The sequence below is a fragment of the Pavona decussata genome, unplaced genomic scaffold (genome assembly GCF_977016875.1).
Source record: "Pavona decussata unplaced genomic scaffold, jaPavDecu1.1 SCAFFOLD_195, whole genome shotgun sequence".
Classification (NCBI taxonomy): Eukaryota; Metazoa; Cnidaria; class Anthozoa; order Scleractinia; family Agariciidae; genus Pavona; species Pavona decussata.
The window spans coordinates 543948-570776 of NW_028145604.1; the positions used below are offsets into that span (position 1 = coordinate 543948).

At 38.0% G+C, this 26829-nt stretch overlaps 5 protein-coding genes across 5 annotated transcripts in view; 2 read left to right on the forward strand and 3 right to left on the reverse strand.

Moving 5' to 3' along the window:
• Positions 1 to 188: 188 nt before the first annotated feature.
• Positions 189 to 5791, reverse strand: LOC146461582 (uncharacterized). Its single transcript, XM_085086478.1, has 10 exons — positions 5647 to 5791; positions 4087 to 4181; positions 3897 to 3984; positions 3369 to 3430; positions 2937 to 2988; positions 2749 to 2808; positions 2391 to 2445; positions 2143 to 2246; positions 1470 to 1561; positions 189 to 1003 (listed from the first exon to the last, which is right to left on the reverse strand). Exons 1-10 carry the CDS (start codon positions 5707 to 5709, stop codon positions 370 to 372), a joined length of 1305 nt encoding a protein of 434 aa, XP_084942604.1. The 5' UTR covers positions 5710 to 5791; the 3' UTR covers positions 189 to 369.
• Positions 5792 to 5863: 72 nt separating this feature from the next.
• On the forward strand, positions 5864 to 10973 carry LOC146461583 (uncharacterized). Its single transcript, XM_085086450.1, has 4 exons — positions 5864 to 6205; positions 7096 to 7290; positions 7923 to 8076; positions 9146 to 10973. The coding sequence occupies exons 1-4, from the start codon at positions 5873 to 5875 to the stop codon at positions 9577 to 9579; spliced, it is 1116 nt and encodes a 371-aa protein (XP_084942576.1). The 5' UTR covers positions 5864 to 5872; the 3' UTR covers positions 9580 to 10973.
• Positions 8529 to 26829, reverse strand: part of LOC146461584 (adenosine receptor A3-like) — a 144988-nt gene continuing 126687 nt past the window's right edge. Inside the window, exon 3 of the transcript XR_014857307.1 lies at positions 8529 to 8556. The gene's annotated coding sequence lies outside the window, so the exon portion shown is untranslated. The remainder of the gene's footprint in view (positions 8557 to 26829) is intronic.
• LOC146461585 (protein lifeguard 2-like) lies at positions 10018 to 18857 on the reverse strand. The gene is made up of 12 exons (XM_085086453.1): positions 18323 to 18857; positions 18143 to 18156; positions 16271 to 16335; positions 15279 to 15332; positions 14565 to 14615; positions 13824 to 13863; positions 13462 to 13499; positions 13047 to 13092; positions 12143 to 12184; positions 11949 to 12047; positions 11625 to 11672; positions 10018 to 11171 (listed from the first exon to the last, which is right to left on the reverse strand). The coding sequence occupies exons 1-12, from the start codon at positions 18705 to 18707 to the stop codon at positions 11022 to 11024; spliced, it is 1032 nt and encodes a 343-aa protein (XP_084942579.1). The 5' UTR covers positions 18708 to 18857; the 3' UTR covers positions 10018 to 11021.
• LOC146461586 (speckle targeted PIP5K1A-regulated poly(A) polymerase-like) lies at positions 20313 to 25919 on the forward strand. The gene is made up of 6 exons (XM_085086421.1): positions 20313 to 20379; positions 20712 to 20905; positions 21730 to 21999; positions 22425 to 22783; positions 23016 to 23386; positions 24219 to 25919. The coding sequence occupies exons 1-6, from the start codon at positions 20322 to 20324 to the stop codon at positions 25472 to 25474; spliced, it is 2508 nt and encodes an 835-aa protein (XP_084942547.1). The 5' UTR covers positions 20313 to 20321; the 3' UTR covers positions 25475 to 25919.

The window sequence follows — 26829 nt, forward strand, 5'->3', positions numbered from 1 at the left end:
GTCACTGTTTACTGATGATTAGGAAACACTGAAGAATCATTGGAAGAGTACGCGAAGGCGAATGATCCGTTGCATTACTCTTCACGCTGTTTGTTGAAATTAAAGTGTAACGTCGGCGTGCGCAACGCAAAACAAAACACACCACTTCGGCAAATACATTTTATAGACAAAAACAATTCTCTTCATTCGTTGTTTTACAAACAAACAAACACCTATTCTTTTCTTTCGAAAAACTGTAATAGAGCGTAGCACATAATGGAGGCCTTTTTTTGGCACAATTCGTCAAATGTGACTGGTGATGACGTATCATTCTAGTTTCTTTACTGTCTACTCTTCTTTCAATGAATGCCTGTCTTAGTATACATGTTCTTAACGTTGTCGTTTTCCACTGGATCTGGTATCCTCTCTCTCAATATTTCTCGACTGTCTGTGTGTTTCACTGATATGTCTGTCCTCATCTCTGCAGTGTCTGTCTGTCTTAGTATCTTTAGAACTCTTGTGCGTCTCGCTATGACGTCTGTCCATCGCTTTAACACTCGTCTCGTTGCGGTGCCTGCTTTTCTCTGTGCCTCCGAGTTTCTCATCATCTCTCGATTGTATTTTAGTTTCATGGAGGTTTCTGTACATGTGTTTCTCACTCGAGTGTCTGTGTGTCTCGCTGTGATGTCTGCCTGTCCTACTGGTATCGCTAGACTGTCCACGCGTTTCTCCAGTCAGTCTATCAGTCTCCGATCTTCTTAAATCTTCATATTGTCCTTTGTAACTCTTGTCTTCCAACTCTCTCGATCTTGTACTCCCCTCTTTTTTCTTAGACTTCTTCTTGCTTTTCCTGTCTTCAGAATCCGACGAATCACTTTGTTTCTGATGTTTTGTCTTAGTATGTTTTCTTGAGTCTTTTTCGTCGAAATCTGAGGAAGAACTTCTTTTTCTCTTCTTCTTCTTTTTGTGTTTCTTGTGGCCGCTCTGTGTGTCCGTTTCTTCTCGCTCCAGTCTGTCTAGTTTTCTATGAAACAAACGCGAAAACAAAAATGAAGTCAAACGAGAATAGTGTTACTCGATAGCTTTCACTTCAATAGTTATAGCTTACGATTTCATCCATACAATAAATAGTACCACAGGTACAAGTTCTGCTTGGTAGCTTTCAATGAAATGGTCAGAATTTAGCATTTAGTTTTTATTTACAAATTAATAGCAGCACATTCAATGGCAACGTTTGTGGTATCCTTGGTGTTGACAGCAGGGATCTTCACCACTGATGAGAAATCAGTGCGTATAATGGCGAGACTGTGCATGTGTGGGTAGGAATGTTCACAGGAGAACGGATTGTTGCCATCAAGCTGAAATATTATATGGAATAACCACAAGTTTTTGGTGAGAAAAAATATAATTCTTCTAACAGGTGTTTCCTGCTTAAAGGGGGGGGGGGGGGGGGGAGGAGGGTATTATTAGTCCTGATCAACAAGCTGTACCTGAGTAATTTCTTCTTCTGTTTGTCTGTTAGAGAAGCAAGGAAAGCTGCTTCTGCATCATCTTCATCTTCGTTGTCTGATGCCACAATTTGCTGCAGGACCAAATGAAAAAAATTGGAATTCACAACTAAAGACAAACACTCGGGTAAAGAAAAGTCTTTCTGTAGACTGGAAAAGTAATATTCATGACTGAGAACAAGGTGCTGAATATAATCAGTGAATGAAAAAAATGAGAGGGGGGAATGAGGGGCAAGATTCACATCAGCCAAATCAAGATATCAATATTGCATGCAATTTGCTGGCTCTGTACATGGTATAGTTCATAACAGTTTACTACTTTGAACATCTCTTGCATTGGTCCAACATTGGATGAAACTGGCACATTTAAAGTCTAAAATAATACTTACTAATGTTATTGAGAGGAAACACAACACAATGATATTCTTATGAAACTTGAGGAGAAATGCCTGAAACCAGATGGACAGACAGACCAGCATCAGATTTCCCCTGCACTCAGTGCGGGAAGGACTGTCACTCCCATATTGGCTTGTCCAGCCACACCCGACACTGTATCAGATTGAACATTTGGAGCGCGACTCCATAGTCTTCTTAGACTGATGTATGCCTACACTAAGACAGACCAAGAAGTTTAAACAGATTTCATGACCTTCACCTGGTTTGGATCATTTGGATCGAACACTCGTCCTAACACGTTCTGTTTTAAGGTCAGTCCTTCCGTCTGCATGTCTTTCAGAAGTCTCATTGGATCAGCAATGTCTAAAATTAATACAAAAAAACTCCCATCAGCTAATGCCGCTATTATACGGGGTCTGGGTTGCTGAATTTAGCTGTATAAGTTGTTTTGCCCAGACAGCAAACATAAGAAGAATATAAGAACATAACTCAAAAGAGACCACTTACCTGTAATGAGAGCTGGATCAACATTGGCATTTTTATTCTTGTTGAACAATGGACACTAGTCAAGAACAAGCAGAATACCAACAAAGTAATTTTAGATTGATCATCCATCAACATAGCAACACAGTAATATTATTACAATCAAGACACAAAATGATCATGTGCATGGGTAAAAACCTGACAGTTACAAGTAATTTAAGGATGGTGCCTGTTTTTGCTACTGTGCATAAATTCTGGGAGACATCTTACCTTTTTTCATCATTTCCTTTATTCTCTAAACCTCTATGTTTGGTTGAATAGTTGCATTGTAAGGAAAAAGAAGATGCTGATCAATATTTTTAAGGTCTAAAAACTGACTTACCTCCCTGTCAGTGTTAATGTGTCCCCATTTTCCACATCTAATGCACTTGACATTACGCACCTAAAGGCAGAATCAGCAAAGAATCAGCAGAATCTTAATACATTTTCTCAAATGTTCAATTCATTCAACATCTGTAGGCATGCAACTGAAAACATGAAAATTTAAAAACACAATGCTCTTTAGCTTACAGCAATTCCAAATGGTTGATCCCGAGCTTCAATTCCTAAGCTTTTAGCATACCTGTAATGCAATTATTGTTATATATTAATTTCTTGAAATATTCACACTACACATTACAATGTGTGTACAAGTGTGATCATTCAAATGTAAGCATCTGAGCCATACTTACCTGAGGTGCTGTTTATTGCATAGTACAAAGTGATTTATATGCTTATATCTTTATATGAAATCCTAAAGTGTGACCATTCAAATGAAAGCCACTGAGCAGTACTTTCTTGTGGTGCTGTTTATTGTGTTGTACAAGGTGGTTCTAGCTTTTGAGTCTGTGAATGAAATCCTAAAGTGAAATGTTTTAGCTAATGAGCAGTACTTTCCTACGGTATACAGGGTGGTTCTAATATTTACATGTGTATATTTGTACATGTCAACAAAGTACATACGCTTCTCTCGGAGCTCCTCTTTGCCATTCAAACTTCACTTCACCCTCCTCTTCCTCAGCTGGCTAAAAGAGAGAAAAACTCTCTAAGAAATGTCCCATCATAAATGATCAGTTACAATGTTATTGTTATAATTTTATGCATACCTTTTTGTCTATCATATCCAATGATAACAGGATTTGAATCGGACATGAAAGGAAAAGAAAGATCATCAATGATTCTAGTGTTACATATTATTGAGATATTGTACTTATGTGAATAAGTGCCCTGGAGCTGTTATTACAAACTAAATACAGCAAAGGGAAGTTAATTTATGGAGAAAAAAAAAACCCTGAAAAATAGGTGGGTGGGACAATGGTGGGACACTAAATAAACATATCCTTCCCAATGGGCAAGATAGGGATGGGGATGAGGCATTCATTTGAGTTATTTGAAACAAATTATATAGATTGAAGGAAAGACCAACCAATTTAATGCATGTACAGTTATCAAGAAGTGGAGATTTATCACAAACTCATACACATTTTTAACAAATAACTTGCCTTTGTTATAACCAGGAGGCGCATCATACAAGAAATCTAAACCAGACTTGATTCTTTCATCATTACTAATTGCTTGCCTGTGGAGGAATTATGACAAAAATACTCATGTAAGTTGCAACAACAACAACAACAACAACAACACAATTCATGGAAAGAGTTTTAATATTGTCAACCAGTACCTATTTTTAAACCTTGCTTGCTCCTTGTTATACTGAAGTTCAAGTTCTTTTTCTTTTTGTTGCTCAGCAAGTAACTTTTGCTCTGCCATCCACACCTGTTGTGATATGATTAAACGCATTGACAACACAAGAATCAACTCTGTTCTGGATGTCCGTTGCTTTACACTTATTAATATGACCACCGTAAATTGCATAGGGGAGTAAAGAGGGAGATTGGCAGGGACGGGAGGTGGGAGGAACTCTGGGGGAGGTGAGAAGAGAGAAAAATAGGAAAGAATATCATGATATAGTTTGCAATAGAAAAAGCACGAAGAGGTGAGAAAATACCAAGGTTGGGTGGTACACTGAAGGTTAAGGCTACAGAAATTGGGAATATTGGACTTCCTGCTGCCACCTTTCAACCTTTCAGAAAACTGGTTCAAGTACATTTGTCGGCATGAGTAAATTCCTGGAGGCAGTTGTTGAACTCCAAGTGGGTGTTTACACTATACTGGTGCAACTTCCATTGTGAAAAATTTCTATATAGCATTTATGTAAACCATTTTAAATGGTGCTGTGAGTTTTGTTCTGTAGAAAAACCAAAAAGGAAAATGAAACAATCAGCTCAACTGCATAATATGCCATCACACTGAAGTTTTTCCCCCCAAAATAGTGGCCATGCAGCTATGCAGTGAGAAAGACCACCCCTCCCCTCTGACTTGTAACACAAAGACATAGCCAATACAAGTTATCTAGTCCACAAAATGGATGGGAGGGGTTCAAAATATACTCCATTAAATTAGGAGGCAGGGATGGCCTGTAATTCTCCATAGCCGTGTAGCCACAATATTTTTGGGAAGAGCTTAGAGTGGTGGTGTATTGTGCAGTTACTCTGCAACATGTACCAGCACAAACTCACACCAATGTCTTGTATTACTTGTAGACTTGTACCAACAAGACATTTGGACCGTTTCATGTAAACGAATACAAAGCTACAAGAGAGAACCAGGATGAACTTGTACCGATTTGAAAGTCGCACTGGTATCATGTAAACACAAACAATATATTAAGTGGATAGCAAATCTGACGTGTGTATACAATATGCGAGCCAGTGAGGCATGTGAGGCAGACGTGCAAGGCATGAACAAAACATGCAAGGCATGCGAGGCATGAAAAACCCCAACATAAACTGCTAACCGTTAAGCTAACTGGGAAGCTATTTAAGCTAACCCGAGTGCTATTTAGGCTAACCGGAGTGCTCTTTAGGCTAACCGGAGTGTTTTTTAGGCTAACCTGAGTGCCTCACACGTCTGCCTCGCAGGCGCGCAGATTGTGCATCCCCAATCTCACAAAAGTATTCGATTCAGCGGTCATTTTTTTGTGTGTGTGCATGGTTTTGTACTAAGTCTTGCAATTGTGTACTTGCAAAGAGTGCCAGAGCTCTAAGATGCCCTCTGGGAAATATTAATAATCCAACAGTACCAGATAGTACCAGATGGTAGCTTTCAATATTATTGAGTGATCACAAGTATTTCTGTTTCATCCACAAATTACCCATGCATACCAGCTAGTAACTCTTACCCTTTTGATGTTGGCTTTAGAGCCAGGATGGAAATCCTTCTTGTTCATAAACTTAGCAAACATCTTGGTGTTTAAAAATAACCACACACTGCTGTAAAATGTATAACGGAGCTGGAGTGTAGTACTTTTTTTACAGCACTGAACGATCGAAGTTTAATTACTTGCGCGCGCTACGTATCATGGGAAATGTTTTTGTCAGCAGTGCCAGGTCCTCTCGTAAAATAAAATGGCTGACATATCACTGCAACTGTTGGATAAAAAAAGGTTCGAATGCGATCCTCTGGCGGACGATGCCGTCCTAGCAGCGGTGAGATATCGCGGCGAACCTGTTCTAAAAAGTCTGGAGCTTTACAGCACAGTCACAGAACTGGCTGTAACTTTTAACGACCCCATTTGCGCCAGATTTTTGGAGTTCTATGAAAGTGAACCTCCTTGGAATGTAAAGTGGGAAAAGTGCGAATTAGGAAGACGATTTTTTGTTCGAAACAGTGCCTTTGCTGGTCTTGTTCTTATGTATTGTAGTCTTGTTGCTTCATTTACCGCTGCATTTGGAAATAAGGTGCTATAACAGTGCATGATTTTAGATATTGCAAATCTAATCAGCTGTCCAATGTTTAACTGAATTAAGTTAATTTTTTGTAAGACTTAATTATCATTAATGTGTTTAAGCTCTATTATAAAATTTTTTGCCAGGGTCTTTTCGTGATTTTCTCACAATTTTTTCAATGCCCTTCTCCAGTACTCCAATCTATCAATAATATTGATCATCAATCATGATCATTGGCCCTACAAGGAAGTTGACTAACTTGTCAGGCAGGGGTTTGAAGGGGATGGTAGGTTGTCTGAATTTCCTACTTCCCCTCCCCAAACCCTCCCCTCCCCTCCCCTCACCATCCTTGGTGGTTCTTGGATCTTTTAACTTTTAATGCCTCCAAATTATTACCTCATTCTTTCCTCGAAATAATTTTAACAGCAACATAACAAAAGCCCGCTGTTATGTAAATATGCAATGCTTTCACGTGACCCACATCTGGGACAGGAATAAAGAGTTTTTGTCCACCATGTGCTTGAGTTGCTTGACATGAGCTATTAAACATGGTGTCAGAAGTGGCATTTTCAGCCATACAACGCTCAAGCAGTTAGCACATCCAACAACAACTTACCGAAAAAACCACCAGCAGTTACTGACTGTCAGGTGACACTTTATTTTAGGCTATCTGTTGGCCAACTGTTTGACAGCAGGTTTAGTAGAGAGCTGTTCCTCCTGTTTACCCTGTTCCCATACACCTTGTTTCCTTGTTCCATCCCCATTTTTCTCAAAATCTCATCCCCTAAGTTCCCTCCTCTTCCCTATTTATGGTTGAGATTGATATGGCTGGTTATATTACCATAGTTTCAAATTTCAAGTTTATTTTGTTGCTATATTTTGTACACTTTAAAAATGAACAGGTTTTATTAGCCATGGGTCGCTTAACTGCTTATGGAGATGTTCGTCGCAGGCTGTTTGAAACCCTGCATTTTGTGAAGGAGGTTGTTCTTGGTTCAGCAACTGACATCAAGACAGAATGCATGAGGGTGCGTCTTCTCCATGCTGCCGTACGTCATCATCTCTGGCATCGCAGTACTGTTTGGGAAGTTGAAAAAGTAAGAGCAGCGAAATGAAGTCAAACCATTAACCAGGCTAATACCTGTAAACCATGTATTCTTACCCTGTAAATCAGCAATGTCTATACACTCTAGTGGAGAGAGGACATGTGAACCCAAGTGAGGGGAGGGTGTACTCTTATTTATTAGTGACAGGGAGGTACGAAAGAAGTCAAGTTGTAAAACTCAAAAAAGTCTTAGACCACTGGACCAACAGAAAGTCCAGTGGCTTGGAGGGCTGACTGCCGATACCTTTCCACCCACCAAAAGTTCTCATCCAAAATGTCTCCACTCACCAATGTTAAACCCCAAAAAAGTCTTAAGTATTTGCATGACTATCACCCAGCCCTCCCTCCCCTGGTATGCAAAAGTATAAAAAGTCTTTTCATGGCTTATTCCCCTACCCCAGCCCCCAGCAGTTAAATTACAATTCAGTTGTGGTTTGCCTTCCTTTTTTTCACATGAATTTTATAAAAGCTTTACACTTACCTTTGCTTTTGTAAAGAGGTTCAAAGCAACTCTGAAATGGCCTACTGTACCGTACCCCACTGGACCTTACGACCCTCCCTTTTGTTGAATCATTGAATTTAGTGTCAGTAAATGTGTATTTTTTATTCACTTCCTTTTTGTAGTATGGACACCCAATCAACCAAGAGGACCTTGCTGGAACACTGTCAACATTTTCATGCACTGTGATTTATGGTTTAGGAGTTTTGGGAGTGATCCCAACAAAAGAGGAAAGGGATGGTTACCAGCATTTGTGGAAATATGTTGGTTATTATCTTGGTGAGTGAGTGAAAAAGGATATTTTTGCATTTACTAGGATCATAAGCAAGTTTGCGTAGGACTGTTGTCATTAAAGGGACAATATCACGCTATTTTTAGTAACACATTGAAAATCGGAAAGATGCTATTCGGTTGATAGCAGCCAAGATATAATGACAAAATTCCATTAAAAGACTATCAGAATGCAAAGAAACTATCCACGGATATTTTCACCGGCAGATGACCGGGATAGAGAGGGGTTCAAATTTGAAAACGTCTGGCGGACATTTTCAAATTTCGCTGTTGTAACGCACTAAAAGTCGCCGGTTGTACTATATTTTGGTTCAACCTTTCGTCTTAGAATCACTATCAATATTTCTTTAAATTAGCGATTGAGAAATTAATTAACACAGTGTTCAAAGTTTAACTTAATTAGTGAATTTTGGCCGAATATCATGATATCTCCCATCGATCTCCCATGATACTGCCCCTTTAAGGATCCTGTGGATACAGTGGGTTACTGAAGATGGTGTAGACTCCTTTGTATAATATCTGCCAGGTTGCATGTTATTTTCAGTAAACCAGGTTCATTTTAAAGAGGCATTATTTTGGGATGTATCGGATATTATTTGATGGTAATTGGGAGAAGACAAAGCCCACCTCTACTAAGCAAACAGTTGTCATTAAGTTCTTTGGCATTGCAATTTAGTAAATATTTTGCCTGAAGCATTTGGCGCTTAATAATTATTATCAGTAATAACAATCATTATAATCAATCTTTAGTCTGCCACATCCTCCAGTTTAATGCATGCTTCTTAAGAGATGACCGGAACTCACCATCTATACAATACAATAGTCACAAGCTTTGCCTATCATTTTTTAAGTTCTTGTTTGCAAAAAAAAAGTTATGTTAAACTTACAGTGGTTAGTGACCTTGAATGAAAGGGTTCATATCTTTTCTACCCCCCCCCGCCCCCGCTAAAGTTCCTATTGTTACCCTGACTGGCAACAGTCTTGCCACTGTAGTCAGTGGAAATTATGTGACTGTTAATTATCTTCTGAGCTTTCTTGTATTTCAATGACAATCCAGGAATGTCAAGTGATCTACTTTGTAACAACTTTGAAGAGGAATGGATACTTGCCAATTTAATAAGAAGAAGACAGTGCAATCCAGATAAAGACTCTGTAACATTAACGGAATCACTTCTGCAAGCCTTTGCAAGTAAACCTCCATTTCATCTAAGTTATGATACCACAAGCAAACTTTCATGGCACTTTGCAGTCGACAAGGACCTTGCCAACAAGGTTCATCTCAGAAGGTTCGGTGTCCTTGGCCAGATAGTAATGGCATTGTTTTATGGCCTCCTAAGAATTTTGACGTTTATGCAGAGAGGGATTTTTCCATTGGAACGAAGGATGTATACTTTTGGAAAATACTGCTTGGAGACATTGGTTAAACTATCTTTGAACAGAAGAAGGCCATCTTATGTGATGAAGGTGCATAACTGCACTGAGAAATGTTGATCACATTATTTTCTGCTTATGAAATGCTGCTCAGTTACAAATTTATAGAACTTTAAAATATGGGTCCTGAGTGAGAATGATGTATTTTTTCTGTGAGTGACACAGGCATAAGTACTCGGAAAAAAAGAAATCCGAGTGCTCTTATCAGGAGTCGAACCTAAGACCTTCCGATTACTAGTTTGGATACTCTACCGCTCAGCTACAGGAGACTCGTGGGAGCTAAGGCCATTAAACTAGGCTCATGGGACAAACATCCTGCATACTGCTGGGATTTGAATGTCACTGTGTGGCAAATGTGCAATGGATAAATGTGATGGTATGGGTCTTGAGTGATTTGAGATTTTTGCTGTTTTCATTTTTACAGCAGTAAAGGAATGGTATGAAGGGAATGAGCAATCTCTCAATTTCGACCAATTAATCAACAAACGAGTACAATGCATGATGCTTTACTGAAGAACAGCAGATTTTTTAATTCACTTTTTTATCACTGCAGCATTTACTTGTTACTTACAAGACATTCAGTAGATTTCAATATAGTTTCTAAATTAACAATTTCTATAACTATGAGATTAGATGTTTGCTAAAAGTATTATTGTATAACTTGTGTGATCAAGGCAACATTAAACCTGAAGTTAGACAGTGTAACAGCTCCACTGTAGCCAAAGTGAAAATGTTGGACAAATTGAGTTTTTTTTAGCAACCATTGCCATTGATTTATAATACCTCTTAGGTTAACGTTACCCCTTCTCTGAACAACCTGGGTATTGTCCAGTGAAAAGGTTTTTGTGATGTCTGACAAATTAATAATATAATATTATTATAAATGGCTGACATGTTCCATCAACAGAACAATTTCATTGAAACAGATACCTTTGATGTAAAAGAGAATTTGTTTTCTCTTTTGAAATTTCACTGCATTGAAATTCAGGATAACATTTGAAGTGATTCAATAATACAACCTGCACAGTCATAATCATGAAAGTTATTCCTGAATAATAAGGGGGTGACTTGAGTTCTTGGATATTTTGATGACATGTACACTTTTCCAACAGTGGAATGCTTAATATTACATGTACATGTACATTCCATTATTTTGAGCCATTCCACAAGCTGGTTCCACACAGGGCACTAGCCTTAAAACACTTCATTTTTTAGCAGGAAGCTAAAGAAATACAAGTTTTGAACTTGTACTTTCTTGAACATTTACATTGTAACTTATGAAGCAGTAAACGATGTTTTCTAAAGTTCTCCAGAATCAGAATTTTACGTGCATATTCATAAGTTAGGATAACAACTTGATATTACAACACCACAAGAAATTTGAAATACTCATTAAGTAACAACAAATGCCTTGATTTGTTATTAAATTCTCTCAACTAATGCTACAAGAGATATAACAAAACCAGTTAGGAGAATTAAGTATGCTGTGTACTGTATGCTGCTCAGTTGTTGCCTCGGCCAAATATCGCCAAAAGAAGAAGGAAGATGCGGATGATGTCCATGTAAAGAATCAGAGATGCAAAGATGTATTCTTCAGGACTCAACTCGTACCTTCTTCCACCCATCACCAGCTGGACGTCATAGGCAAGGAACTGAAAAATGACACATGAATGCAAGTTACTTCATAGCTAGTGTTCAACTCAGCTACTGTATTTAACTTTTTGCTTATAACACACAGTGTAATAATGCACTTAATTTTGAATGCAACTTTGAAGATCATCTGTGAGTGTACACCATTATTCTACTCCACAAATGCTGTGCACAAGAATTTCACAAGTGGACACAGAGCTACCATTGGTAGACAGCAGCCAGCTACATGTATCATAAAGTTTGTTTGGCAATTAATGCAAATGAAATTTTGGGTTAAACACCAAGTGTGCCCGTAACAGGAACTTTTAAAAGAGTTTTAAGCTTCCTTACTAATTATTATTATTCAATTGATAATTATTTATTACTATGATCATAATGATTATGATTATGACAGATTATGAATATGTATATAATGCAACTGAACTATGACAATCTGAAAAAGTCCATTTACTCACCGCAACAAACACCAATGCCAACAAACCTCCAATGATAATCTTTCCAGCCTGTTATGAGATAAAACAGATTGTATAAAAATTTATTTACCATTCATAGATTTTAACATTATTTATTTTATACATGGTTTATCTCAAATGCCAAATTGTTTTCCTGCAGCTTATTTTGGAATTAGAAGAAAAATATTTTGAACTGGAATGTGGGGTGTGATCAGAGGATCAAAGCAGACCATTTGATGTATTGTATGTATGGCACTTACATCGAGAAGTTTTGGGTGTTGATTTGGGGTTGAAAGCAAAATTTGAAGATTGTGCACAGCAACATACCGTGGTCGAAAGAGCCAGCCAGAGTGGAGTGAAGATGCTGAGAAAGAAGATTGCCAAAGCTGCACAGAACAACACACCGCCCCATGTAGTGAAATCATACTGTGGATTAAAAAAAAATAGACAAAAATGAAAACATTGGCTATAGCATAAAACAATGATATTAGACGAGAGGTTGCAAAACTTTCACTTATTACCTTGGTCTGGCAGGCAAAGATCATCACAGATGCACACACAAGCTAAAATGGGATCAGAAAAATAATATGAAAAATGTAAACACAATCTCATTTTGAATCCAGTCAAACTATTACACTCAAAAGGAGATCATTCTACAAATTATTCATTTAACATTTTACAATAACTGTCCAAATTCCCATGCGCTGATTGGCTCGTAGCTATTGTCTATAAGAGTACAGACAATAAAAGTGACGTCAGATGTAACATGCACGCTTTCTCAACGAAAAAAATAGCCAATTCCGCTCGTACATTTTCCATGTTATTGTAAAAAAAACAAATCGACGGCAGTTTTTTAGGGTCTATACTCTTATAGACCATAAAATGACGCCATAAAATGTTCAAAATTTGGCAGTGAAACCACTGAGTTTTGAACATTTTTTGAAATATTGTATAAAACTGCCGTCGATTTGTTAAATGCACTCTAATAACTGGCTGGTTCAGTGAGCTGTGGAGATACAGTGTGTGGGAAGGGAGAAGGGGTTGGGGCAAGACAAAGAGGATGGGAAATGAAGATTCTTCAGAATGGGAAAAAATAATTGCCATGTGCAAAACCACCAACGATTATTAAGGAACAAACCTTCAATTCTTGAAATAATGAAAAGCTTGTGAATATGTAACAATCCTTTAATTTCTATCAGCTAGCGAATCCCTTTTTTTTTGGCGTCACTTGTTTGTTTACTACTTATTTAACTTTTATTTTAGTCAATTCAGTTGTAAACACCAAATGTATTTGTATTTAGTTTAGTATAAACATACCTACCCGCCTCGACTAGCTTCAGCTATTTGCAGGTAACTATATAAACACCTTGTAACTGTCTATTTTTAATAAACTGTGTTGTATTGTCTAAAGTGAGGAATACTTACTGTTGTGATGGCCATCATGATCAGGACAATATTTGTATCATGGAAGCTGTTGGATAAGCATGAATTACAGTGAGAGTGATTGATTGGATTTCTTTCATTTGTAGCTCTACTACCTTTTCTTATGGTTTCTACCTGGCCATGCATAGCCCTCATTAGTTACTGAGCACAGCTTTAATTCAATTCATCGATTCATCGTAACAGACATGCTATAAATTTGCTCTGTCACTAAATTACATGACGACTGTTTTTTCCATGTTGCATTATTGGAAGCATGCCCCACCCCTCAAAAAAGGACAGCCTTTTGATTAACATGCCCCTCTTCACAAACATGCAAACAAATAAATTTTAATAACAAGTAAATTCTATAAGCCTGCAGTTATAAGTACTCCCTGAATTACTTCTTAATAATACATACCTAGAAATCACTCCCACAAGGTACGACAAAGAAAGAGTCTAAAATATGAAATGAATTTTACATGTCAGCATCAGCATGTACAGTATACTCACTAAAATATTGAAACTTAATTTGCTGCTACATGTAACTATGTAATAACGTTGGGGTAAACTAACGACTCGGCAAATGGAGCAGTGGGTGACAAATTTCAGGTTTAAGAATTTGGAAGCTTGCCATGCCAGTGAAGTATACTTCTCTAGAACCAGTTTTACTGGGAAATTTTAATAGTTCATATCTGATCTGAGGAAAATTAATTGGGAAGGAATGCATAGATTATTACAGGTGATACAATGTACTTACGAATATTGATACAATGTACTTACGAATATAGCAAGCATTATCACATTGGCTGGGTAATTCCTCCTGAAGAAAATATTATATTAATTGATTACACATGATATTAAATTTTAATCCCTATCCAGTTAATTTTTTTCTGTTGTCTGAAATTTCTAACTGTGATCTTGAACAATGGAATTAAATAATTAACTGAAAACAAATTTATTAGCCACAATACATAATCTTATAATTCATCAAACCTACGACATGTGATGGGCCTGGCCAAGTCATGAACCAAAGCACACCAAGAGCCGTTATTTATTCAAATGTCTTCAGAACAGTTTAACTGTGCATTACGTGGTCCTCTGAATTCAAAATTCTCATAGTTGTAGTTAACCATGTTGCATGTAACAGTTGTAAAGTCAACTAAGTAGGCACTGAAGAGGAGAATTAGGTAGACTGCACTTTAACTTGGAACTAAGCATTCTAACTTTTTTTTTAGCTTACTTATATCATTGCTTTACAACTCAAAGTAAAAAAAAAGCCCATTTCTGAATTCAGCCTCTTTTTGTGCAGAGCAGCAACTCTTGGTTAAAATGTTTTTGTGTGGAAGTTAATTAGTTTTTCTTTAAATGTGAATAAAATGGACACTCATTTTCAAAAGGAAGACTTAATGCTCAAAGCATCTCTGTTTAAAAGCAATGCATTGGAATTAGCACACACTGCTTTCTTGCATATGTATTTCTGCTGAATACAGTTTGTTAATTTGATGAATGGTTCAGTCTTACCTCACTCCATCGCAACACACCAGCACGAAATACAGCACAAAGAAAACCGCACTAAAACAAAAAGGCAAATCATATAGTTGATTAGACAATAGCCAATCTCTTTTGATACATTACCGCTGCAATACTGAAACCACTTAAAGTCATTACTGAACATGGACATCACAAAAAAACAACCAACTCAAAGATGAGACGGTTGAGTCCTTTATGACAAAATCTTTTGGAGAGGGAAAAGCGTAACTTTCATTATTTTGTTGGCGATGTTACAAGATCAAAAGATCAAACATGGAATTCCAAAGGTGGAAATTCTGAAGGGAGGGGGGGGGGGGGGTTAACAATATAATGGAATTCCGAGGGCATGGGGGATAATCATTTTGGAATATTCCAAAGACAAGGGGGGTGGGCAGAGGGGAAAAATGTTGATGCCTCCTGTGGTAAGGTACAGTAAGTCTCAACCAAACCGAAATAGGAATTGCTACAAATCAAAGTAAATTGACAAATGGATTTTTAATTAACTGCTTTCAATGACCCATTCCAAAATAAACAAAATACATTGTAACAACCATAAAACTAGTTTGGTTGATTTCCATGCATGTTTTCTCATTTCTTATTAGATATATAGTTTTAAAAAAGTGAAGTGAGCTATATTTACTCTACCCTTGGCTAGTAAACTGATTGGGAGGGGATCGAGGGGGTTGCAATGTTACTGGTACTTACTATGCTGAAATGTATATTCCCCAACTACGCTGGACAAAATCTCTTACTCCCTCACTGTGAAAAGAAAAGTTATTAAACTTACTGAAATTGCCTAAAACAAAATAAAATAAATGAAACGTGAAACTAGTTTAATAGTTTTTATTTGACTGTCTTTATATCATATTGTCTTGTATTATTGTCACTGACCATCCTTGTAATTCAGCCTATAGGCTGTGAGAGGGATATCAATAAACTATTATTATTATTATTATTATTATTATTATTATTAGCCTAAACATGTAGCTCCCACCAGTCTCCTGGTAGAGCATCTGATCTTACTAGTAAATTATCAGAAGATCAAAGGTTCAACTTCAGTTGGGAGAATTCGGATTTTCATTTTCCAAGTGACAGAAAAATTAATCTAACAATGTCATATGTGTTGGTGGATTTGTTGTCAGAAGTTCAGTTCAATGTTAAGATAAAATATTTTCAAACTAGTTTTAACTTTGACTGAAAAATTCGTTTTAAACTCAACATTAATAGAAAACTATGTGACTTTAAGATCCTTGTTGGCATGTAACTAGTCTGAAACAGCCAACTAGTAAAAAGCTCTCCTTCAGCTTTTTAGAGATTTTCCTTATGCAGCAGTTCTTGCATTAATATTATTTGTAGATTTTTGCAGGTGTTTTGTTTCAATTACCTAACTAATTGGTTGATTGATTATTATTATTATTATTATTATTATTATTGCTGGAACAGCATGTCTGTTTTTTCAACAGTTTTATCCAGTGGATAAAAAGTTATATGACCTATCTTATCAATGCAGATAACTTTATCTGCTGGACAGTAACTGAATAAAACAGTTACAATCCAAGCTTCAAACAGCTGAAATGATGTAAGTGGATAAATTTTATCTGCCAAATAAGAGTTATCTGCCCTTTGAACAACCAGGACTTGGAAGTTTAAGATTGGTTAATAACCAAAATCTTTTTCTTAAAGTTAAGAGTTCTTACTGGAATATGAAGAGACAAATAGCTCCCACAGTTGTTAACAGCTGGAGCATAAGGACAGCAAACACCTGTTCAGATCAAAACACAAGTTAATAAACACATCCTGGATTCTAGATCTACAAAATGGCTGGTTTAATATATATTTTTATAACCAAGAACAAAGCTGATTGTAGAATGTTGCTCATTTCCACACACCAGAGAGGAGGGGTTCTTTTGAGAATTTGGATGGATTCCCTGAAATGTGGCAAAGAGAATCCAAAGAGACAAACACAGTTCAGGAGGAATTTCCCTGGAGTAGACACTACGAAAAAGATGCCAGAAAAAGTATTGATCAGAACTTACAGGTTTTTTTAAAAATAGTTTTTGGATACTTCCTTAAAATGGATATGCTCAGAATCGGCTCTGAGAGGTATCTACATTAAGAGGAGATGAAGGAAAAAACTCTTAAGGACAAAATAATGCAAGGATCTTTACATCTCTAGAAAGTGGTCTCTCTCTCTGAGAAGGGTCTTGCTACTATTACTAAGGCCCTGTTCAGACTAGGTATGTGCCCTTTCTAGGGTCCTTGTACATGGGAGCTAATAAAGGACAGTTTCAGTTTCCTTGGTATCCACAGGGCAACAGAGATGCCAACCTCTGAAGATCTGAAATCTGGAAATTTTTTTCTTCTGAGCACCCCCCTTATTACCCTATCCTCCCCCTAAACAAAATTGATGCACTTACCCCCCCCCCCCCAATCTGCACAAATTTTGCACAACACAAGAGCTTTTTTGTCTTACTTTTTAATTGGTTGAACGTTTATTGAATCAGAAAGTCGTTTATACGTATTGCAATGATGACAAAAGCGTATTTTCTTTGGTTTCCGTCAAAGTTTGTGACAGATTGGGTAAAACAGGTATGCAAATGTAGCCATGACACAATATTTCTTAAATTTATGGAACATTTGAGTTGAAATACTAGCCTATTATACAAATAAGACGCCAAGTCCTTTTATTCGGGAGGTTTAGTCACCCGTACGGGAGATCGGGAGATTCGTTCCGTATCCGGGAGACTCCCGGGTAATCCGGGAGAGTTGGCATAAGTGGGGCAATCATTTCCTCATTTGCCCATTTACCACCAGTAATTTTGGTTAGTGTACATAATTAATGCTTGGAGGCTTTGGAACTGATAAAATCCTGTTCAGAAAGTGCCTGTGCAAATATTGCAAAATTTAAGTTCAAATCCCCCATCCTCTGAAAGGTATTTGGTGTAAAATGCCCTACTACCTGGGCACAGAAAACAGTCACTCACATAGGATAAAATCAAATGCAAGGCTGATCGGACAGCTAATTAAATAATTTTATTGCCCAATATTTTGGTTAGACAAAACTTAAACCTTCAGGGCCTGCAAAAAGCTAAGTAAAAATTGGAAATAAACGGTTACAATATTTAAAGATGATACCAATGAAAAGTTGAGATATGATTGGATGATAAACATAGAAAGCAGAAACGTGTTCAGAAGTTAAGTTTCATCGCGTGTGTTCATCCCATAGGTTGAAGAGTCTTGCCCTTGCAAATTAAAAAGGCTTCTCTAGTTTTGTGAATGCTGTCTCTGTTGGAGTTGATGAGTTCTATGTTGTTGATTGAATGGCCAGGGATGTTGAAGGTTTGAATAATTGATCAGTGCATAAGATGAGCTGAACACACTTCATGTCTTTCTGCCATGGACAGTAATTCTAGCTTAAGTCTGAAATTAAGACTAAATTTGAAGTGAGCTCCTGTTCAAGAAGATATGCTAATTTATAATACTTTTATCATATCTTGGGTGTCATGTCCCTTAGCTAACAGAGACAGTGAAGCATTAATAAAGTTGATTATTGATTACAGTATACATACCCGTCTAATAAATCCTGTAGCCGAAACAAATGTGGCAGATAGAGAGGAAAAAACACAACAAAAAATAACATTAGTGCAAATTATAAGAAGCTGAATTTGTTGACCTCTATGAACGTAAGTAAGATCGGAAAGGCATGCATTATAAACATCTGATTCGATTTAGCTTTAATAGAAACATACCAAGCCTGATCGTCTTGTCGTCGAAGCTAATGATTCGATCATGGAACGCTGATCCCTGGTATTCTACATCTGAGCTTGTTGGAGGATAGCTCGGGGGAGCTGTCACCCCGGCCGGAGGTATGGGCTGTGTTTGATACGAGTAGTACGGACTTGGTGCTGAAGCTGCTGGCTTGCCTGCTCCTACAGCAGTATCATATGATGGCGGAGGTGGGAAGGCAGGATTAGTTGAAGGAACGGTTTCTACAGGCGGAGGATAAGGCGATTGATTTGAAGGTGGAGGGTATGCAGAGCCATAGTTGTACGTCGGTGGTGGGAACTGATTCAGCTGTTGTTGAGGTGGATATGCCGGATTATTGCTCGGTGGATACGGCTGATTTGACGACATTATGAGGTGCCTGGCCAGGAACGTCTACTCCAGCAAAAATCCTCACGGAATACGAGAAAAATCGAAAAGGAACACTGATATTTCGCCAGGTGCTTATTAGTTCCCTTTTCAGTTATTACGTATGTCACGTGGTTTCATGGAAAATGACGTCATGATCAGTTTGGAGGTACCAGCCGGCCGCTCTGTCACGAACTTTTATCATTGTGGCGCATCTAAGCTTACGGCGAACTAAACATAAAAAAGCTTTTAAAAACCATGAACGTTTTTCATAGTCATAGCCTCCAATTTTCGAAAAATCAAATCGGCGTCCAATTTTCTACTTCCGGATTCCGTAAGGGTTACAATTAGTCGACGTCACGTATTACCAGTTTTCCGACATCAGAATTTCCTCTTTGTAATATCCGGTATTTGATTGGAATCTTGAAGGTTTCTCTGGAAATCTTTACAAAAAAGATGCATTAACTGAAAAAAGCATTCAAAACACTTGGGAAATAATTGTTGTTTTTGAAATACCTAAAGCTGTAATATAAAGAAAAATTAGGCCGAAATCTCCGGCTGACGATGTTCAAAACTGCGTGCAACACATCACGTCAAGTGTTTATAACCTGGCCACTTTACAAGATTTACCTGTTTAACCCGTTGTTCAGTACATATGATCGCAGCAAAGCATGAAAGCGGAAAGTATTTCGCATTTAGCTTTTGTACACCTAGCAACGACATCATTCTTTCACCCATGTCTACCGCTTCTTTTTAACAAAGTGAAAAGAGAAGCTTCTCATATTACCTCGTTCTTTCATCCCAATTTTTGCTCGCAGGGCCTGTTGGTGGTGGGATGGGGGGGGGGAGGGAGAAGGTGGGCTAGTGGTTGACCTACCCACCCCCTCCACCCCCGGACACAAGACAAAACAAATGAAATTAGAACATAAAATAAAAAGCAGATCTGACACCTTTATTTTTGTACATGAACCTCCCCTCCCTTTGAAGACAACCAAAATTTCAAGAGCTCACTGCCCCACCCATTGATCTTACAAGCAAACTTTCTCCAGCATGAACAGAATCATTTATTCAACCAACTTATTCTGATTCTTGTGGTAACTGCAATATTTTTCATCAGGCAGAACACTTTTAATACATTGTTTCAACCGTTTGTTTGTTGCCTGACATTGCACCATTCCGGACGCTCCACAAAACTGATGTATTTTACAGTAGTCGCTCTCTTCCAACACCTTTGATTTACATTGTCTTTCAAACCGATTTAAAGCCCGACATGTCTGGAATTCGATGCTGCGAATTCTTCTCTGTATTTCTCGTTCTTGCTCTCTCTTTCTCCGTTTATCCAAGAGTTTCGAAAGTTTCCTTTGCCGAAGTCTGGTAACATCTTGGGCTTTGTTGCATTTTGTTACTCCGTGAGATCGTTGACTATGTTTTTTTGCAGATTTTATGTAACTTTTCTCTTTGGTGTACCTCTTTTTCTTGAGAAATCTGTTTGGAAATGAACGCCGTTTTGAATCTGTCTTTGCAAATTCCATTTCAAACAGGCTATCTTTAACTGAGAAGAGACTGGGCAGGATTTCAGTTTCTCGTTCCCAGAGCCTACGCATTCAAAGTGTAAACATGGCCGCCAACCTGCAGCAAATTTGGTGTGAACTTTGTGGTGTCTCTTTACCCTCAGGTAAGAGTTATAACAAGTAGGCGAAAGTTTCAAATACGAGTTTGACGCCACAATGTCTCGATAATACAGAGTTATGACTGAAAACAGGCTTTTTTACAGTGTAATTTTTTTTTTAAACTAAAGTGAAACCTGATCTGCTTGACATGATTTTTACGTACAGCTGCAGACTTCATTCTGGGACTGCATTCTCAATCCGGTTATATTTAATTCATGCCCTTATCTGCAATGCCCATTCTTTTAAAAGATAGATACAAGGCAAAAGTAATAATAATAAATAGAAAAAACATTTCAGTCAAAATGTAAATGAGGCTTACTTTTTTCTAAATCTGCAGCTTCATTACTACCAACCCACAATAAAGGGAAAAAACATCAAAGATTATTAAACCTACAAAAGGAGAGGGAAAGCGCTTGTAGGAAGAGTATCTATGTCCGTGGTTTTCAGAATTCAGGTTCCATCGAAGAAGAGTTGACTGAATATTTTAGTTCATACGGACAAGTGTCAAACATTTTCCTGGATAAAGACAAGGTATGTGTCACTGTGCCTCTTTAAGATATGCTTCCAAGTATTACTGCAGTAGTCTGGTAGTGGCATGATGCCTAAATCAATATGGCTTGGCAGATTTGAGTTAGGTACAGTAAAATCTTAATATACTGTAATATACTGCCACATAACACCCCAGGGGTGGGACTCTCACATGAAAGGGGCAGGGATGCTCGTCGGAAATTTTGTATTAAACCCCTAAAGGGGACCAATTTGGGCGTGGCCCAAGCTTTTGTTGACCCTTAAAAGAGACCATTTTAAACACAGACAAATATATATTTTTTATATTTCTCCGCATGCAACCCTAAACGAGACCTTCATGGCTAAATATAATGGTGTTTTGCCCAGAACACCCTAAGTGAGACCAAAATCCGAAATTTACACCCCTAAGCGAGACAACGAGTATCCCCACCCCTTTCATACGAGAGTCCCCCTCCCCCGGGCACACAACATTGGTTGGAGTGGTTTAAATTATACAACATTCCTCTCATGCACTAAACATTATGCATTATTGCAATTTGTTTTAGAGGGGGGGGGGGGGGGGGGCTAAAAGAGATGGGGAGGTACACAGTGAGGAAAGACTGATACACCTGTCACCAGTAACAAACAAGACTGTAATAATTGGCTTAGGCCAATCAGTGTGACCTCTTCTCTATACCACCTCCCCCCTCCCCTCCCACACCATAAAAATTGGTTTACGGTGAGTGAACAGTGGGAGATCTCTTTAATCCTGATATAGTATCAGCAATCCTGAGACTATTAATCAAGTTATTATGTTTAAATTTGTTTTGACTTTTTGTTTCTGTCAGGGTGTTTTTGCAATAGTAGAGCTGGCTGATGAAGAAGGTGTCAGCAAAATACTCTGTGAGGAGTCACTACCTCCTTTAAATGACAAACAACTCACAGTAAAAGAAAGAACAGTTAACAAAGTACGTCTTCTGAACAAGACACCAAAGTCAAAGAACAACCAACCTAGTAATGACTCTCAACAATGTCCACATGGTCAGCGGCAACCCAGACAGATAGCAGAATTTGTCCCTGAGGAACTTGTAAATGAATTGAAGTCATCTGTTTACACAGTATGTGAAAAATGTTGAATACTGTTACATTTGCTGGTATTACTGTAATGATTCAATTTACTTCCTTGTGAAGTCAAAAAATTATTATAATTTATTATATAATGTTATTATAATAACTATAATAAATAAATATTGTTTCATTTTGGGAGTTCCTGGATGATATAGGACACCAAACCATAAGTTATTGAATCTCCAGCACTTTTAAGTCAACCAAACAATAATATGCTAGAACCCATCCAGAAACATTCCCTGAGAAGCAATAGCATTGAACTGAAGTTGATGACCTTAGGTTTTTTCTTAAAATTTCTAAATATTTTATTAGCTTTTTAAAAAAACAACAGCTAGGATTTTGTTCTGTGTTTCAGTTCTTCTTCGTTTAGAGCCCTGTTCATTCACCCATTCTTTACCTCATTATTGTTTTACAGGTAAAAGAACAACTGAACTTGTTGATGCAACAGTTGTGTCTAACTGAACAAGATGTAAAGTTACGGAGACTGGTGTGTCAACTCTTACAGGAAGTCTTCCAAGAAGTTCATTCTGGAACATCGGTTGTGCCGTTTGGTTCTACTGTCAGTGGAGTGGGGTGGAAGGGGAGTGACTTAGATGTTTGTCTCCTGACAAGTGATGATAATGATGACGTGGATTACTCTGAAGTTATTGATGTGTTACGTAGTTTTGCTCCTGGTTGTGTGAACATTATACCTGTCTTAACTGCTAAGTGTCCTCTTATCAAGTTCAAGCACCAGCCCTCAGGCCTGTCATGTGATCTATCAGTGAATAACAGGTAAAAATCTTAGGAACCAGGCACCTTACCCTCCCCACCCCTCCCCCTTAACATGCACCCAGAGGGGTGGGGGTTCCAAATTCCAAGTTAACTTGATACTTTCCTTTAAAAACTTTAGCTACTGAGACTCCCCTCTCCCTTTGGAATTTCCAGTGACCTCCTTTGTGTGGGTATTTTTTGGTACCCCACTGAAACAGACCCATTTTTCTTAGATTTTGTATGTTCTTTGCAGGCTTGGAGTGGCAAACTCAAATCTCCTCCACTGCTACATGTCTCTTGATCCCAGGGTTCCTCAGCTGGTGTTTATTGTGAGGGCCTGGGCAAAAGCCAAAGGTCTGACTGTTGGCAGACAGCTGTCAAACTATGCACTGACACTCATGGTGCTGTACTTCCTGCAGACACGAAGCCCACCTGTTATACCTTCATTGCAGCAGGGATTCAATGCTTGGACCAACGAACAATCCGATTTGAATAGCACAGATGATGATGGGTTTGGTAAGCCAAGTTCTGTCCAGCTAGAGTCTAAGCTGATTGATAACTGGGACTGCTCTTTCTTCAAAGACATTTCCAGACTTTCTCCATCACAGAATACTAAAAGTCTGAGTGAGTATTGCATTTATTCTTTAAGTTCCAGAGATTTTAGTGAACAAACAAATAATAATAAAAGTAGTCTGAGCCCAGCCTGAGTATCAGTGTTTTTGTGACGTGTACCGGTATGTGTCACGTAAGGTTAAAGGAAACCTCCACTTTTGGAACATATTAACGTTAAATTGTTGAAAATATGATCTACCTGTACTTTGAAATTTCATTGGAAAACATGGAAATAATATTTCAGTGTCAGACAAAACATGATTTGATTATCGCCTATTTTCGCTTTTAAAATAATTTCCTGGGCGCCGCCATCTTGGATATGACGTAATACGGTTGCTCAGTTGTTTCACACAAATGATCTTCTGCTGAAAATAACAAAAGCGGCAACCGTTACACGTCATAAGATTCAAAATGGCTGCGCCCAGGAAATTTAACAGCAAAAGTATTCGATAATCACATCTAATTTCTAACACACTTGAATGTCATTTCTACGTTTTAGACTAACATTTAGAATTTAGACACTATTTCCAACACTTAACCGTCAATTTGTTGTCAGAGTGGAGGTTCCCTTTAAGAATTGAAGGGTGTTAATGATGACTTTTTGCCTTGAAAACAAAATTGCTCCAAATAAGCCTTATTGTGGCACAAAGGCCGGCTATCTGTAAGAAACTTTCAATTGTTGCATTTTCAATTTTGAGCAAAATGCTAAATAAACAGTGATTGACAGCAGTGAAAGCATAACAGTTGGTTGAATCTTGAGCTTCAGAGTCCTAAAGGCGCAATAAAGGAGTTAGTTTCAACTTACCCTGAAAACTATAACTTATGTTTATTTTCTGCCCATCAGGTCACTTACTGGAAGAATTCTTTCTTTTCTTTTCAACGGAGTTTGACTTTTCCAGTTTTGTGGTTAGTGTGAGAACTGGTTGTATGACAACTATCACCTCAGTGCTGGATGAGCTTAATGGTACAACACATCTAGAAACAGGACTCGCAGTCTCCAGTTCCTCTTGTGGCAAGAATGGAAATCTGTGTTGTGAAGGAGAGTCAACAATGGCTGATTGCTCTCCTGGTAAACTTAATACATCATCACGAGATAACAGTGAAAAGCAGAAAGCTCTGCTTGGTTCCAGTTCTTCAAACCCTGATAACAGTCCAAGGTATGGCAAGCGAGTGCAGTTCAAAGTCTCCCCTTTGATCGTTCAAGATCCATTTGAACTAGTGCACAACTTGACTCAGAATGTTCCTGCTTCGGCACTAAAACATACCATTGAATTGATGAAAGATGCACACAAGATCTGCCAAAATCTGGACAGCTGTCTTGACAGTGTAAAGAACAATTTAACAACACTGCTTGATCTGTTAACCGTTTGTAAATCTGCCAAGAAAAGAAAGCATACAAACTGTCATTCTTTTTTTGTTGGGTTTCAAGAGGTAATTGATTCATCATGCAAGGTCAAGCTAACTACCACCAGGGCCGTTTTTCAGTTTGTTGTAGAGAATTTAGAAAGAGAATTTGGAATGAAATGTGAAAGAAAGAGTTTAGCTAAAAGACAACGTATTGAGGAAGGCAATTCAGAGTTATCATCACAGGATACCCAGTCGGCTGAAGAGCCACAGGAACCTCATCCTCTCAAAGAGACCCAAATTGCCAAACAAGTTGAAGAGGACATTGATGAAGTTGGGGACAGTTTTTCAGCAATTTGTACTGCCTTTGAAAATACATGGACACATTGTCGCAGAGAACGACGCAAGTCCCTCCACACGCACAAACAATCAAATAATGAAATTTCAGAAAATGACGTGTCAACTGGCAGTTCACAAGAGCAGTGGGAAGAAACTACTAGTAATCCAGAGCAATTCAGGAAGCCAGCTTCCTCCACTCAGCCATCTCCTAAGCAATCTGCGGGTTTAGCAGGTGTCAACAGTATCTCATCTCCAATTCTTGTTTTCGAGCTTAAGGTCAACAGCTCATCTCAAACAGATTCCAAGCATGGTTGTGTTGTCTCAATGGAACATGTTGAAAGTCTAGAATTTCAGCTCTTCGGGAACTTCTTTACAGCTTATAAGAAACATTTTCACAAAGCAAACAAGATGAATTAAGCTTTACTCTGTGGAATAATTTAGAAATAGACAATGAACTATGTAATAGTTTGAACAGAATTGACATTTGAGGCTCTCATATCTAAAGGATGTTAAAAGTAATTGACATTTCAGATTGCTTGTTGTTGTTTTAGCTCAGATTCACTGAGTTTTTGCATGTGGCCTTGAATTCCTTCAGGAAACATTGTTCCAATGTTTGATCCACTGCTTTGCACTTCATTTGCGATAAAAACTTATGATTATGATTGTCACAAAACGAAGCGCAATGCAGCGGATTAGATAAAACATTTGAGCAATGTTTACTGAAGGAGTTTTAACTCCGTAAAGGCCACATACAAAACTTCCAGTGAATCTGAGCTAAAACAGTAAAGAGTGCTCTGAAAAGTACTTTGGGTCGGGTATGCTCTCAGCCCCTCAATAAAAATTACTGTGAATTCTTTTTCTTGGTATTTGTCAGAGTTTTCTCTGCTCATATTGAAAATGTTCACCTGTGATTCAGCCCAATTTTAACAGTGCTCATGCACTCATGCACCCTCAGAGGGGCAGATAAGTGGATGAGAAGGAAGTCAAAACAGATAAGTTTACAAGAACAATCCTGTGGGTCACTCTAATTTTCATTTTGTGTTTGCAATGGGAATGAAAACCAAGCAAAATGATCAATGCAAGAACACATAACCACAGAAAAATTTTATTAATAGCATCTAAAATATTGTTACTGATGGACTCTAGGAAGGCTTTGTGGCCAAAAATTTACAAAACAGGTATTGCTCCCTTGATTGATTGGAGTGACTCTTCACGTTGGATTTTTTAACTTTCACATTTTACTGGTGGTTATATTTGATGTCAGGTGCATCTCAGTACGGACACCAAACATGATATATCTAACATGACATGTTTTGTTATTGTGTGGTTCCAGAAAATATCCATACCCCCACCACGGAGGGAATTTCACATAGGTCCCCCCCACCCCCCTGGATTTTCCATTTTCAAGGTATTTTCTTAACCCCCCCACCCCTTCGGAAATTCCTCAAATACAGAATACACCCCCACCCCCCTCTGGAAAAGTTTTATTTCAAAAGAACGCCTCAAAAATCAGTTTGATGTGAACATTTCAGAAATATCAAGAACTGCCTACACGAGGAGAAAATATGCGTTATCGAAGAGCGCGCGCGCTGTTCAATTTCACCGGTAGAGTTTGCCAAAAAGCTCTTGATACTGAAATAATTGTTGTGTTTCATATTTACCTGTGGTCATTGACATCAAACTTTACCATTAGCTTCACTGAAGATTTTAAATCTAAATTGTTGGAATAAGTCCGGCAATGCAAAAATGTGTTTTTCATTTAATTTGCATAT

What these genes read in the sequence shown, in the direction of transcription:
- LOC146461583 (XM_085086450.1), top strand. Translation starts at nt 5,873, where the DNA reads ATGGCTGACATATCACTGCAACTGTTGGATAAAAAAAGGTTCGAATGC. An exon ending in CCGCTGCATTTGGAAATAAG is followed by an intron (nt 6,206 to 7,095) that starts GTGCTATAACAG and finishes AAAAATGAACAG; the next exon opens with GTTTTATTAGCCATGGGTCG. An exon ending in ATATGTTGGTTATTATCTTG is followed by an intron (nt 8,077 to 9,145) that starts GTGAGTGAGTGA and finishes ATGACAATCCAG; the next exon opens with GAATGTCAAGTGATCTACTT.
- LOC146461585 (XM_085086453.1), bottom strand. Translation starts at nt 18,707, where the DNA reads ATGTCGTCAAATCAGCCGTATCCACCGAGCAATAATCCGGCATATCCA. An exon ending in TCATGATGGCCATCACAACA is followed by an intron (nt 12,185 to 13,046) that starts GTAAGTATTCCT and finishes ATCCCATTTTAG; the next exon opens with CTTGTGTGTGCATCTGTGAT. An exon ending in TGGCATTGGTGTTTGTTGCG is followed by an intron (nt 11,172 to 11,624) that starts GTGAGTAAATGG and finishes GTCATTTTTCAG; the next exon opens with TTCCTTGCCTATGACGTCCA.
- LOC146461586 (XM_085086421.1), top strand. Translation starts at nt 20,322, where the DNA reads ATGGCCGCCAACCTGCAGCAAATTTGGTGTGAACTTTGTGGTGTCTCT. An exon ending in TGAAGTCATCTGTTTACACA is followed by an intron (nt 22,000 to 22,424) that starts GTATGTGAAAAA and finishes ATTGTTTTACAG; the next exon opens with GTAAAAGAACAACTGAACTT. An exon ending in ACAGAATACTAAAAGTCTGA is followed by an intron (nt 23,387 to 24,218) that starts GTGAGTATTGCA and finishes TCTGCCCATCAG; the next exon opens with GTCACTTACTGGAAGAATTC.
- LOC146461582 (XM_085086478.1), bottom strand. Translation starts at nt 5,709, where the DNA reads ATGTTTGCTAAGTTTATGAACAAGAAGGATTTCCATCCTGGCTCTAAA. An exon ending in ATAACAAAGGCAAGTTATTT is followed by an intron (nt 3,431 to 3,896) that starts GTTAAAAATGTG and finishes TCTCTCTTTTAG; the next exon opens with CCAGCTGAGGAAGAGGAGGG. An exon ending in CAGAAGAAGAAATTACTCAG is followed by an intron (nt 1,004 to 1,469) that starts GTACAGCTTGTT and finishes TTTGTTTCATAG; the next exon opens with AAAACTAGACAGACTGGAGC.